At 36.8% G+C, this 15889-nt stretch overlaps 1 protein-coding gene across 7 annotated transcripts in view; it reads right to left on the bottom strand.

Moving 5' to 3' along the window:
- The window catches only part of LOC139959043 (leucine-rich repeat flightless-interacting protein 2-like), a 41454-nt gene that overhangs the window by 7205 nt on the left and 18360 nt on the right, over positions 1–15889 (bottom strand). For 3 of the 7 annotated variants that reach the window (XM_071956571.1, XM_071956570.1, XM_071956575.1), the window contains 6 exons: positions 10216–10302; positions 8452–8502; positions 6743–6808; positions 5512–5529; positions 2054–2137; positions 711–872 (listed from right to left, as the gene is read on the bottom strand). In XM_071956571.1, coding sequence (XP_071812672.1) covers positions 711–872; positions 2054–2137; positions 5512–5529; positions 6743–6808; positions 8452–8502; positions 10216–10302 — 468 coding nt within the window. Of the gene's footprint in view, positions 1–710; positions 873–2053; positions 2138–5511; positions 5530–6742; positions 6809–8451; positions 8503–10215; positions 10303–13328; positions 14159–15889 lie in introns of those variants that run through there. The other 4 variants (XM_071956576.1, XM_071956572.1, XM_071956573.1 and 1 more) reach the window with 4 other exon arrangements.

Genomic DNA, 15889 nt, shown 5'->3' with positions numbered 1-15889 from the left:
ACTGCCATTTAATGTCCCCATCCGAAGGACGAGAGTGTATACCCCAGCATCTGGCCACTTTCTCAAAATACTGATTTAGGCAAGACACCCCATTCAACATCACTGCAGTGCAGCCATGACGAACAAACTTGTTTCGAAACCAAGTAGTACATTAACATCAGAATATTAAGACTTTCATCTCATACACCCACCCCTCTGGACTTCCCACTTGATTCTCTCTGCCACTCTTATTAGATTGTATATTTACACAGGACTTCCTATCCACTCCTTTTCCACCCTAAGCAAGATCATACATCCCCCAATTGGGACTTATCATTCACACCTTTTCCACACATGGAAGATCATACACATCTCAAAAGGACATACATTAGATTCACTCCTTTTGCCACCCTAAAGACCTCTTAAATAATGGAATAAGCTGATTATTAGCCTCATCACGAAAACAAAACTAACATCCGGAGTGTTTCACGGATAGGTAAGTCTGCTAGGGTGGAGACATACGGTCAATGGACATAAATATAAGATGTTTCTGCATATGGCTGCTGGAAGAAAATTCAGCTTCTGAATGCAAGCGTTGTAAGCCTCTATATTGCTGTAGCTACATTACTTCCCTCCCCACCATCTCCCTCCCCACCATCTCTCCTTCCCCACCATCTCCCCCCCCCCACACCCACATCTATCCTGACAATGCCATGGGGGAAAGCACCTACCCGATGCTTCTCCTTAGCTTCTCTCTGGTATTCCATCATCTGTTCATCCCGATCCTCTAGCGTATCTTTAAGAGACTCCACTTCATAAATTAATGCGGACTTTTCATTATCTAATTGAGCATTTGTAAGCATAGCTTTCTTGAACTTCTCTTCCAGTTCAACCTGAGATAAAAAAAAAGAGAAGTTTGATGAGATCTAGCTGATGACAATTTTTTCAAGGCAAAAGTATGCTTTCATCGCATAGTAACCAAGTCACATAGGGTTAGACAGTCGAATGACACAACATTAGCAGCAAATGCAGGAACAAAAGGTACAATTCAGATTGTTCCATAGCATTAGAGATTAGTAAACAAGTAAAACCAAAATGCAAATGGTCCATCAAAAAGCCAATTTAATCCAGACAGACACCCAAACTTCAAACCAGCTGTTCTTAATGTGAATATGTTTAAACTATACACTTTACCAAAATACTATAACTGGCTTGGTACAGAACAAAAGAAATAAAGGCTTTACATATTGTCATAATCTACAGTACATGCAAACTGAAAGTTCAATAGCTTTTCAATACCAACTTTCCCATTATCTTTAATTCTATTAGTTACACAAACAAAAGATAAACAATGAACAGGGAAGTTTACATACAAGAGGGGATCTTGTATCTGATTCTGACTGTTAATGGCTTCACTTCAAGGATGTGTGCAAAACGGAAGTATATTAGACCCAACAATACATTTAATATGTAATATAACTTAAACATGTTATGAACTGTTCAAGCCTATACAGATAGTTGAAACTTTCATGGTTGGGCAACCCATAGACTCGACTTTCCACTAGTTGTTTGACAAAAAACAAGAACTAAAATAACTGAAAATAGTCAGACTGTACTTGGAAAAAAACTTGAATACACATAGCTACAAAACTACAATGTAGTTATCTAACTACCAATTGTTACCTGTTATGCATTAATTGTGTACATTATAGTCAGATATAATAGTTGCCTGTACATCTTGATGCCATCTGAATAACCTAATGTGAATAGTGCAGGCTATACAATTTGGGAATGCCTTTGTTTGTTTGACCTTTGACATTACATTTCAGGTTAGAAGATGAAGGAAATGTTCAGGGATCCTGACAGAGTCTGGTAAAAAACAAACGACCACAAAAAGACAAGGTAAATGCAAAACTCAGAAGAAAAATCCATAGATTGAAAACTTGTAGTTGCTTGTTTGAGTGGCTAGTGACCATGAACGTGAGGGTGCAATGCTAACATGTTCCACTCATGTCATTAGTAGATAGGAAAGTGCAAATGTTGACAGGGAGAGAGGAAATAAATAAATACATACCTTGACAGCATCTTGCTCAATAGAATCAGCACTGCTCCTCCGAGAGGAAGATACACTGGTAACTGTTGTCTGTCTCAGAAGAGCCTTTGGAATGCAAAATAAAATTAAGAGTTGATGAAAGAAACTAACAAATTCAGCTATTTTTGTTTAAAGAACTACACCAAAAAACAAAAAAAATTAAAGGGTATACATTTAGCACATGATATCTACAGGTCAAAATCACTTATAGAAAGCATAGCCATGGTCTGTAATAAAACAATGGGAATCAAAACTTTACTAGTGGAACAAGACACCTACAAAAAACAAGTATATACATGTATTAAATCAAAACAAGAAAGTGCAAAATACAACATAAAAAAGAAATAACAGACTCAATTTAATGAAACGAATGAAAGCAAAATAGCAAAATATTGACAAAATGATCTGAAAACGACAATGTTTATAATGATCAGACACATAGTTTGAAATGTTCAATTACCAATGACTTAATGTTACCACTGGAGACATATTCGCTTACACTGTCAAACATAACAAGGTTCCTGACAAGGAAGTCTAAACGTTTTAACATTTTCTTAGCTAATTACTCTGTGTCCTCACATTGACATTATTGTTAACTTTAAACTGGAGTCTTGTTTCCTCAATAAATGAACAGAAAATATATTATAAAATGATTGAGACTGCATACACAGTGTTAATGACTAATGACTAATATTGTAGTTAGCGGTAGAAAATTTGAAGAAAAGTCAACTTCCATCTGTTGGCTTAGAGTGAAAAAGTTTGCAGAGAGCCGGGCCTATCCAGCAACAGGGCCAGGATATGAGCAAGAAATAAGACATTTTCAAAGGATGCTTCCACATAAATTTGGTTGAGAGAGGTGAGTTAGGAGCGACAAGGGGGTTAACTATTGGGGCATGACAGAGAGTAAATAGGGGAAAGAAGGGGGAGGAAGAAGGTGAGATACATTGGAAGGACAATGAGAGGGGCAAAGGTGAGAAAAAGAGGGGTCAGAAGGAGAACAAAAGGCAGATAGGAGGGTTGAAAAGTAAATCTTATTTAATTATGTATAATATTGCAATGAACTGAAATCACACTAGTAGTGACATTCATATTGACTTAATTGGGTTTTTTATTCATATTTATTTAATCACAGTTATTTGGTATTGCTTTACAATTATAGTGTCATTTCAATGCCATGTACACAGACCAGAAGACCATACTTAATTGTTAAACTATCCTGCACACTGAAAGGTTAGGATATGTTCATATTTAACAACAGTAGTCCAGCATGAATGATTGATAGGCTATTCTTGAACGAGCTGTTTACACTATGGAAGGGATGTTTCTAAATGTCCAACAAGTGACATGACAGAATTAGATACAGAAAAGAACTCTTTATTATTCCATGGGGTTCATGTTGATGTCATTAGTGTTGTTCACAAATTTGAGCTAACATTGGTAATTTCTTGCAAAGCTCCAACACTGACAGCTATTGGAAGACATGAAAGAGTGTTAAACAACTGAGTGCAACACTGTGTGAAAGGCTCAGAGGTAAACAGTTTTGGTTTTAATGGTTTTAATTGTAGTGACTAATAGTGATCTTTCTATCATAAATGTATTTATGGCTTCCAATGATATGATTTATTGAATATGTTACACCAAACAAGAACATTTGTGTTCTTTAGAATTTAGCTTATTCTCTTCTTTAGCACTACACTAGTTGCATATATGTCTACAGGGTAATATCTGAGAGCTTCACTTAAAGCAGCTGGCACAATCCCATTTATAATGTAAGTAAATTCACTCTTGTTCTACACATGTAACAAGTACATTGTTCCTTACAATAAGAAGTATTTCTCCTCCTCACAATGGTGCATTCAGCTGGTAATATGCCAACAAACAATCCTGGAATTCTTTGTACAAATTTTGATGTTTCTGTTCTGACTTTTATAATACAAGTAACCATACCAATACCTTGTGTGATCATGTATATGCCTGTCACCTGTCATACATGTAAGCAGCACAGCTTGCTGATCTAAGTTATTTTTAAAACCCCTATTTTCTACATGTAGAATTTATCTCTCAGATCATTAGTTTTTGTATCGTAGTTTGGCAAACTCAGATTTTGAACATGTGTATATATATTCCATCATATTATCCACAACCCTCTGGATAAAGGTAAGAGAAATGAAAATACCAACCAGGTGATGTAGTGTCCCTGAGGACTCTGACAAATGTCACAGAAAGACTGACAAGTTAGGATTGCATAAACCAAGAGAACATCAGAGAGTAATTAGAGGCAGAATTGTAGATAGTTGAAGGGTTTACATGTAAAGAGGACCAAGTTGATAGCAATACACACACCATAGTCAGGTCTGAATTTGGAAAGACTTACATTTACATATATATGCAAAGGAAAGTCTAGCAACTGACAAGAAATGTAAAAAATTATAAAGATGCTCAGAAAGGCATAACAATGTTGGGGAGGAGGGGGGGGGGGGAATAGGGTTATACGCAATCAAAGGCAGAATAGCAAAGTGCTAACAAGAATCCCCAATAAGAATAATATAATGAAGTCTGTGCTTTCAGGGAACTTGGCAGCTTATGACATCCGATTTCAATGCCATTCATAGACAACAATCTTGTGATTGGTTCAATAATTTTGAAAGAAAGCATTAAATTTATTTTATTTATCTTCAAACCAGACTGATAACTCAGTGAAACCTAATAAGAGTTTTGAAACCTAAGATTATACAATGTGTTTTCTTCATTTTAACAATAAATGACCCTGCTAGAGATATTCCAATGATATTCCATAAGTACTGCACATTAATCACATGTAAATATCTCTCTCAACATTACTTCATTTAACTAAAAAATTATGCAGAACAAGCAAAAATGTAAAATGCTGCAGCAAATGGACAATGGTTAAACAATAAAAATGCATATATACAACCAATGCAATTGATAAGGTTGTGTAATGTTGTTCTTGAAAGTCATACAAGAAAGAAGGATCAGTTGCAATGTCAGATTACATGATGAAATTATGATTTCTAATCCTTTTCTTTTAATGCATCAAGTACCCTCCCCCACCACCCTCCCCCCTTCATTACTACAGATTTTTCCAGTCAAACTTCAAAAATCCAATGCTAAAGGTAATTCAGGTACTAAATACCACAACAAGTAATTTTTAAGAAGTAAGAGAGCAACAGCTGAGAATTAGCACTGAGTCCTTGGAAAATAAACAAGAGTTTTTGTGTACAGAACACAAGAAAGGAACACCAAAGACACAACCACAAAGTAAAACACAAAAGACAAGAGCACTGAGCAAAACAACAAAAGCTGACACAATCTAGCAACAAAGCACAAATAAATCACTAACGAAGAAGGAATGTCAAAAGCAATATTCAAGGTTTGGGTCAAAAGGTCAATATTAAACAAGGAAATAAAAAATTCATTACCAGCATCCTAAGTCTTTGCTACAAGAAGACAAATGATAACAAAATAGTGGTGCTAATGAATAAAATATTACCAATTAGTAAAAGATGCATGTATAACATATGAACTTGTACAACATATGTACTGTACATGACAATAATTAGATGTACAACATATACGCACACATGTACAACATACATGTACAACGTATGCACATGTAAAAAATATGCACATGTACATCATATGCATATGTACAACATATGCACATGCACAAAATATGTACATGTTATACAACATATGCACACATACAAAATATATACATGTACAACATATGTACAAGTATGTACATCATATGCATGTGTACATCATATGCACAAAATATGTAAATGTACATGTACATCATATGCGCATGTACAACAAATGCACATAGTACATCATATGCACATGAAAAACATATGCACATGTACATCATATGCACATGTAAAACATATGTACAATATATATTATTTATGGATGCACAAGGCAATGAGAGAATGACTACAATAACAAAAACATGATGAATACAACGATTGTGAATGAACTAAGTCCAAGTTGTATTAGGTACTGTAGCCTACATGTTTTCAAATCTTTAATTGCACCAAAGATGAATCAACTACTTTTATTAGGGTCGGGGGAGGTAGGGAGGAGGGTTGGAATATGAGAGAACACAGAATGGTGGGAGAGAAGTAAATCTTCTGTACATTATCATCATAACATTATATTTCAATCTGATTAGGCTAGAGGGCCATTAAGAAAGGACCAATGCCTTGTCTTCTATAGCCTTGGTATAATTCCTGTTAATAGCATTATTTAATACTTATGTACCATTAAAATGAAGAATGGCAAGTGAGGTCACCAAATTACCTAAATTCTTTCCTCTCAAATATCCATAGTAAATGATTTTGTTTGGGAAGGAAATATGCTTAAATTTTAGGTTTAACTGAGATAATAAAGTGATGAGGTAAAACTTGAACTGTTCATTAGTCACTGATGAATTGAAACATTTGAAAAACCATCAACCAACCACGATGAATTTGTGACATTTTCAGTTATTTTTTGCTGTTTGCATTGCACTGAAAGTATAGCACAGATAATGACGAAGAACAAGGAGATGAAGAAAAGATTTTGAAAACTTAGAACAGAGAGCATATGAAGGACCGTTCTACCAAAGTGGATGTAATGTCAGGTGTTATGGAAGCCTTGAAGAGACTTTACCTCTTCTTCATCTCTCGATTGCTTTAACTGACTTAGTTTCTGTTTAACTCGGTTCCAAGTTTCGTACTGCGAATGATAGAAGATGTACAATGTACCACAGAAATGAGATTGCTTCTATCGTCACCTCTGAAACATGAATCTACTGCGTCAACGAAGGAAGCATTTTGGTCATTGCAACAGATAATTTCAAGTTGTATCATAATTTAGATACAGTCTTTTCTTTATTCTGTATTTCAATCTCTCAGACTTTCTCCAACTTGTCACATTACCTCTTCAAATAATCATGAAAAAGTAACACATTTTGAGACCTCTGACTTCCTTTGAGCTGTAGTTAATGCCTGATTTTGGGGGAAATGTGACAATTTAATTGACTCAGAATATTTCCAAGAATACATACAATGGCTTTTAGTCATGTGAAAAAAAGTTTTTGCCTTTGGCCAAAATATTGCAAAATAAAGACCAAAATCAATAAGCTGCTTTAGGATAGTATTGAGAAAGCTTCCTTACAAAAACAAGATATAAAATGTTAATTAGCTAGAATAATTGTTAGTATTGATGAGCCTATTACCGAGTCACCATATTAAAAGTACTATATAATTATGTCTCAGTATGGTACACACCACTACAAACCATGTTCTAAGTAGTGTTCATGTTTTGTGAAATGGAACAAACTTCATTTAAACTATGGAGAGGAGAGTAGAAGGGGGAGGGGGGAGGGATGAAATCAAATTTGTATCAAAGCACACAGTATGTTAGCAATAGAAAGACATCATTGGGGTGGAAGAGGGGAGGGTTAGGATGAGAAGCTGACCCTCAGTCATGCTGTTATAGTTTCCCTCCAAAATCAGAGTACAAATGAAAAACAAAACTTTAGGAATTACGTATGTGTGAAAGAAAACAAAACAAGTTAGTATACCACTCTACAGTACATCTGGAGGAGTTGTTAAATTTTGAAATTGTCACCAGAACACAAGAGCTAATATCTTCTAAAATGTTTCTTAGCTAAACTTTGAAGTGGCTTCTTTTGTGTGTTGTTTTGGCACACATCAGCAAAGGACTGTGCTGTGTTACCTACCATTCACTATTTTGTTACCGTCTACAGACTGATAAACATGCATGTAATGACTGCTGTAAGTTTCATGTAATACTGTAACGTAACACAACACTATAAGTAATGTTATCGGAGTAACAGACTTAACACACTATATTGGAATTATGTACCCTTATATATTGATAAGGAATTAAAATACCAGAAAGCCAGTTAGCTTTGGGATTCCTTGCCATACAATTTACTCAAAATTCCAAATAACAATCTGACTTTCGTAGAGCAAATGAGTTAAATTTGTCCAAGAATTAAGTGAGAACCAAAATAGATTTCTTATCTGTAGCACTCACTTGTGGGCATCAACCATTTAATTCACTTGGTAAGGATTTTACAGTATTAACAGTACTTACTAAACATGGTAGTCAAAATATTTAGAAGTTCTAGCATCTCCACAATTTATGTGATCCCATATTGGCAATACTGTAAAGAATATTTCAAAGAAAGAGTGATGTACAGAGTCCAAAAACAATTAACTGCTTTCTAAGAAGCATCACTTGTACCTGAAAATTGTTAGTTCAGCTTAACAATGGGTATTAGTTTTTTCTTGTTTTTTATTTAATTTCTTTTGTTTTGCTTCCTTACATCCACAGAAGGTGTTACTTACCGATCTTTTGTCCTCTCTCTCCTGTTGTTCTGCATCATCTTGGTCTTCTGACTGCAAGATCAACAAACAATGAAATCACTGGAGAGGTGGTTCATGGTTATCAAAAACAAACAAAACAAGTCAAGAAAATTCAATGCAAGACTAAAACCAGGAAAGAGAAATCACAAAATTGGCTGGTTTTGGTTTCTTCCACATAATGTATTCTGTTCTACTGTCACTAGTCTAAGACAATTAGAAATATTCTAATCCCCTCCCTGCTTGGTCCTATTCCTACACCCTCCATTCCTCATATAAATTCCTCCATTGTATCCCTTACCTGCTTTGCCCTATTCCTACACCCTCCATTCCTCAAATAAGTTCCTCCATTACACCCCTCCCTGCTAGGCCCTATTCCTACACCCTCCATTCCTCATATAAGTTCCTCCATTGTATCCCTTACCTGCTTGGTCCTATTCCTACACCCTCCATTCCTCATATAAGTTCCTCCATTACACCCCTCCCTGCTAGGCCCTATTCCTACACCCTCCATTCCACATATAAGTTCCTCCATTACACCCCTCCCTGCTAGGCCCTACACCCTCTATTCCTCATATAAGTTCCTCCATTGTATCCCTTACCTGCTTGGCCCTATTCCTAAACCCTCCATTCCTCAAATAAGTTCCTCCATTACACCCCTCCCTGCTAGGCCCTATTCCCACACCCTCCATTCCTCATATAAGTTCCTCCATTGTATCCCTTACCTGCTTGGTCCTATTCCTACACCCTCCATTCCTCATATAAGTTCCTCAATTACACCCCTCCCTGCTAGGCCCTATTCCTACACCCTCCATTCCACATATAAGTTCCTCCATTACACCCCTCCCTGCTAGGCCCTACACCCTCTATTCCTCATATAAGTTCCTCCATTGTATCCCTTACCTGCTTGGTCCTATTCCTACACCCTCCATTCCTCATATAAGTTCCTCAATTACACCCCTCCCTACTAGGCCCTATTCCTACACCCTCCATTCCACATATAAGTTCCTCCATTACACCCCTCCCTGCTAGGCCCTACACCCTCTATTCCTCATATAAGTTCCTCCATTACACCCCTCCCTGCTAGGCCCTATTCCTACACCCTCCATTCCACATATAAGTTCCTCCATTACACCCCTCCCTGCTAGGCCCTACACCCTCTATTCCTCATATAAGTTCCTCCATTGTATCCCTTACCTGCTTGGCCCTATTCCTAAACCCTCCATTCCTCATATAAGTTCCTCCATTACACCCCTCCCTGCTAGGCCCTACACCCTCTATTCCTCATATAAATTCCTCCATTATATCCCGTCCCTGCTTGGTCCTGTTCCTACACCCTCCATTCCTCATATAAGTTCCTCCATTACATCCCCTCCCTGCTTGGCCCTATTCCTACACCCTCCATTCCTCATATAAGTTCCTCCATTACACCCCTCCTTGCTTGGCCCTATTCCTACACCCTCCATTCCTCATATAAGTTCCTCCATTACACCCCTCCTTGCTTGGCCCTATTCCTACACCCTCCATTCCTCATATAAGTTCCTTCATTACACCCCTCCTGGCTTGGCCCTATTCCTACACCCTCCATTCCTCATATAAGTACCTCCATTACACCCCTCCTTGCTTGGCCCTATTCCTACACCTTCCATTCCTCGTATAAGTTCCTTCATTACACCCCCTCCCTCCTTGCTTGGCCCTCTCCCTGCACCCTCACCAGTCTACCTCTGACTTTCCTCCCAATCATCTTACCTCTCTTTGCTGTTTCTCCATCTCCTTCAATCTTATATCTCTAGCTTCAGCCCTTGCTGCTCTTTTCGCTGTGAGCTTCATCTCTGCCTGCAAATATATAACAACATTAAACTTGAGAGGATAAGCAGGCTATGTCAGTTCACATTGTAATCCAATTTAGCAAGGTGAAGCACAAGGAAGCAATATATATCTTCTGTTTCCCAGAACATAGACATTTTATTACTTTGGATACTTTATAAAGGAAAAGTAGGCCTGAAAAAAAGACTATTTATGAGCTCTTCCTTTATTTAACTTCGGAGCTAATAAAAAATTTTCCATACTTATTTTCAAAGGATCTTACTGTAATATTTCAAAGATAACCTTTCTCAGTGAATGCTAAGATATCAGAGATCCACGGGGATTTTCTTGTTTAAGGACAGCAAGCGAGAGAGAAACTCCAATGCAGTATATGCTGAAACCTCATCATGATATATTTACATTGCCTGGAGCTATGACAGAAACTTGCTGGAAGAACTTGAGAAATACAACAACAAAAGAAAGAGAAAAATAACTAAGATCACCCCTGAAAGAATTCATGTTTAATCATGTTATTACTTCTGAATGCAATTTTTATTTAGAAGATTAACAATTTCCCTGAGGAAATTAGTCAAAGTGAATACTCAAAACTGATTAATCAGTGTTTACACTGTAAGATTTGTCTTTTTAAGTGATTCTAAAGGGTGATGTAATGGGATTAAGAGAACTCTTCCTCAGCCAGAAGAGGACACATGTAAAATTTTACGCTTAAAGATAGATCTTTTAATCAGTTTGTCTTAGCTCATACTGCTAAGAGAATATCTGCTACCTATTTCTTTCCTTATTTATCTCCCTAAAATCATCTGGATGCAAGAAGCAGGGCTTAAAGAACATATTTTTTTTGACAAGAATGTTCTTTGCTTTGACCACTGAAAAACTTGACAAGGACTGTACAATATAAGAGATACAAACAACATATATATGGCATTCATGATTCACCTTAGATTACACTGACCTAGTCAGTAAACAGTACTTAAAATACCTGACAGAATACAGACCTGTGTAACACTGACTGTATGCAACAACACATAATAGATGACACCCATATAAAGTGGACTTTGGAAAGACAAGAATGTGACAAGTGCCACTAAATACCTCAAACATCAATTAATATGCCTACCCCTCAGTTCACCTTCAGTGTATTTAAACAAATGTCATATGTAACAGTCGATGTCCCTTGAAGTCAAACTTTAACACAGTTTACTACATCCTAAGACTGATAGTACTCACCTTTTACGCAATAAAAACCCTTCAAAGACCATACAAATAAAACTGACTTTGTCTGTGCATTCAGAGACTTACAATATTCAAGAATCACATGTATGTAACACTCAAAGATCCTAGTCTAAGCAAATGTGGCTGAAAGAAATGTCACTACATACTCAAAGGGTCTGAAATGATAAAACTGAAATGATAAATGATAATGTTGTGAGGAGACAGGTAAGCGGGGAACGAAGTAAATATAAAGTTACCTACAGCGGGTCAAATGCCCTAAAGTTACCTCTGGTTGAAAGTGAAATGAAGGTTCCCGTTCCTGTAGTGAACTGTAGGTTACTCTGGTCAAGTGACATGACATTTTCTCTGGCCAAAAATGTCAGCACATGCTTAGCAGTTCTCAAATAAAGTTACCTTTGGTCAAGTACCTTAAAGGTACCTCTGGTCCAGGGAAATGAAGGTATATCTCATCAAGTGACAATAGGGTGGCCACTGATATGGCATCAAACAATCAACTACTCTGGGAGATACAAGTTGATCAGGCCTGCAAGTCATGAAACATCTTTAAAAGTCCTCCTTGCTTCATATTTCATGATGTAAGTAGGTCAACTTAAAAATCATAATTGTGATGAGCCGTGAATGAATTAATCGGAAAATCAGCTGCTAAATTTAGTGGCAATATATATCAATAAACAAAAAACCCATAACTTACTGGTTTGGTTATGTAGGAAACGACGATACTTAACTGTCTCTCATACTTACTCCGATCTACCACGTGGGAGGGTAGATCGGAGTGCATATGTACAGGAGACAGGTAAGTAGTTAGGAGTGATGTAAGTTCAGCTAGTTTAGTAGTAGACCATAAACAAAACGCTCATAACTTACTGGTTTGGTTATTCAGGAAATGACAATACTTAACTGTCTCTTATACATACTACGATCTACCACGTGGGAGGGTAGATCGGAGTGGATATGCACAGGAGACAGGTACAGTAAGTAAGGAGTAATGTAAGCTCAGCTAGTTTAGTAGTAGATCATAAACAAAGAGATCAAGAATAGCATCGTCAAGTCCTAGATCTGCTCCTTACCTACATTCTCAGCAGGTCTTGTATATTTGTCTTGCCTAGATGTAATGTAACCTAAATCCTTCCTAATGTTTGTCTTCCTGTTCAGTCGCTTCCTTCTACAGTACATGTTTAAAACAAAGGCTGATTACTTCTGAATATGAACACAATATCACCATTACAGTAGTCTTTGTTGGTCAAGAACCATTTACGAGTTAGATGGTCAAGTGTTGAAGGAGATAGTACTGTGTAAACGATAGTCCGAATACTGAATAAGGACAACAAAACACTGCACAACATTTAACATAGTGCACACTGCACACTTTAAAATGTAGATGAAATGCAGACTGCTGAGTAGCAATTTTCATTATCAAACTTTTCATTATCAAAGTTGTTGTAGGTCTGTGAAAGTGTAACTGGGGAGTCCAATGCTGGCACAGAACTGTACAAACTTCATTTATTCCAGGGGTCAGTACATATAAACCAGATTAATCCTTTTCAAAGGCTAGCAGTTTATTCATGAAGCATGGGCAGTCCTTTTTTCACATGGACCTCTTTATAACCAAGATGGGTTGCACTAATTTTTGTAGGAATCTAAGTTTGGAAAAAAAGAAACCAGACATTGTGATAATGTACTGCATATTGCTCACTAGCCTACTAGTACTGAACAAGATGGTTAAGGTTGGCTGGGGTGCTGTAGGTATGGTTTAATCAATGCTGATAGTAAAAGAGCTATACTTGACACTGTGTTCCACTTACCCTGTACTGTAACAACAGCATCTTAGTTTCCAAGGAGCACATCTTGTTGTGGCTTGTTAATAATGAATGCACTCAATTTGTTCTCCTATATCCACAAGGATAAATGTTTTGATACGTCTCACAAGTAAAAACTTAAAAAAACGTCCAAACAAAACACAACATGAAATCCGAAGTAAGTTTGGTCAGATAGGTGAAAGTCACAAGAAAGATCCCAATTCATGAAAGATTTCCAGGATGGAATGATCTGTGTTGAATATTCAAAATAAGCTCAAATTCAAATTCCTGGAATGGAACAATAAATATATTTATTGTAGCTATTCCTCTCTTGGAAATTAACTTGTGGGTATTCTTCACTACAATGTCAACCCAAATGGTTTCCTTAGTTCAAGCAACACATGTCTAATATTCACAGTTTGCATTGAACAGTAGGAGAAGCAGTTGTAACACATTACTGATACTGCTACCAATACATTAATGATGACAGCCCTATCAGATGTATACTATGTTACCTCTATTTTCCAGGGACAAAGAGACAACTCTGCAGTTCACCTCCTACATTGAAACACTGCACTTGACCTGCAGTACTACACACTGAGATACTGTATCCTGTTGTCCAAAGGACGATTATTTATTCTTCTGCAAATATGCAAAATTAGATCTTGTCTATATATTTGATTTTCACTGATACAGTCCAAACCATTTATTGTGTTCTTTGTGGTAATTCAATAATCTTCAATGCCACGATGAAATCCAAATCTAATTAGTAGCCCATCATTTACCAGTCACTCAGGTACAACATATAAAGCTCTGCTTGATTTAAATAAGTACTTATTCCATTTAGAACTATACAGTAGATGCTACTCATGGAACGTATGCCAAGGTACAGTAATGATACACAAGAAACAAGTTGGCATTGGCCATCAATGGAGGAAAAAGAAGCGAGTTTCATTTCCTATTTCCTACTACAGTACTGTGTAACGAACTATTTAAATTGACATGTAACTAATACTTGTATGTTTAAGGCACGGCTAAATACAATAAAACCTACATTATCTGGATAAATTGTAACAAATACTTGTATGTTAAATGTATGGCTAAATACAATACCTACATTATCAGGATAAAATCTATATGGATCACATGTTCTTTAGATACCAAAATAAAAGTCTGGATAATGCAATTTCCTACACTGAAGATTAAAAAAAAAAAACTAAACTTATTTTGGGTATTTACAACCTGGAGAGGTCAAGGAGGGAGGGTTGGGCACAGTGCAAGAATGTTACCAATGATCATACGTTAGGTACAACAAAGTGCATGCATGGGAGAGTGGCAAGACTGTAGTGATGTCATTTGCTAAATATATATACATCACATACAGCAGCACGATATGTTTTTACCTTGCCAGTTCCACCATAAATCTACACAAAATTATAAGTTTTACAGTACATTTTTTGTCATTTAGAATTACTGTATTCCCCTCCTAGCACTGACATGTTTGCTCACTCTTAAACACTATCTTGGTACAGACCTATTTTGAGGTACTATGAGGATAAATTAACGTTGAATAAAGCAGACACTTTGCAGCGAGAATCAATTACTGGTATTGTCTGAAAGGAAACTTCCAGCAGGTGAGCAGGTTCTAAAGAGTACTATTTAGTGCATGCTTCACCTCACAGGTCTTCTAATAAGATTGTCAGAATCACAGCCACTTTGATCAGTCAGACTTACAAGGGATTAGTCACTGCCAGAGAGTTTTCATAGCCACTCATCAGATAGGGATATAAGGACATCTCCAGATGTGGTTCAGTGTTATCACTACACTACAATGAATATCAATGTTAGGTCTTGAGATCTTAAAGGAATGTGACAACTAGATGCTTTTGCATGATTCATTGGAAGATAAAACTCAGTTTGCAATGGTAAATGGTACACAAGTTAAACTAATCATACACTTTATCATTGGCATGGTAACTTTTTTTAGGTTGCCTGTTGATGTATTATGGTTTTAGTTACCTTGATGTTGGACATGCATACAGAATAAAGGACAGTTTACATCATGACATATATACTGTATATGAAGTGTTACCCTTTGACATAGCTTTAACTTGTATGACAATGGACATCAGACAAGAGGATTGAATCAATAGTTAGCATTCCTATGTGATGCAGGGTTTAAAAAAAACACCCAGAGCACTGATGACCTGGAATTAAGGAAGCATTGTACTCCATGGACATACTTCAATTGTCATAGTTAGTGTACCCATAGCACTAATGACCTAGAAATAAGGAAGCATTGTACTCCATGGACATACTTCCATGGTCATAGTTAGTGTACCCATAGCACTGATGACCGAGAAATAAGGAAGCATTATACTCCATGGACATACTTCAATGGTCATAGTTAGTGTACCCATAGCACTGATGACCTAGAAATAAGGAAGCATTGTACTCCATGGACATACTTCAATGGTCATAGTTAGTGTACCCATAGCACTGATGACCGAGAAATAAGGAAGCATTGTACTCCATGGACATACTTCCATGGTCATAGTTAGTGTACC

This window comes from Apostichopus japonicus, chromosome 18, assembly GCF_037975245.1.
Source record: "Apostichopus japonicus isolate 1M-3 chromosome 18, ASM3797524v1, whole genome shotgun sequence".
In the NCBI taxonomy this organism is placed as follows: Eukaryota; Metazoa; Echinodermata; class Holothuroidea; order Aspidochirotida; family Stichopodidae; genus Apostichopus; species Apostichopus japonicus.
Note: the sequence above shows the minus strand (reverse complement) of the source record. Positions and strands in the feature narration are given on the sequence as shown.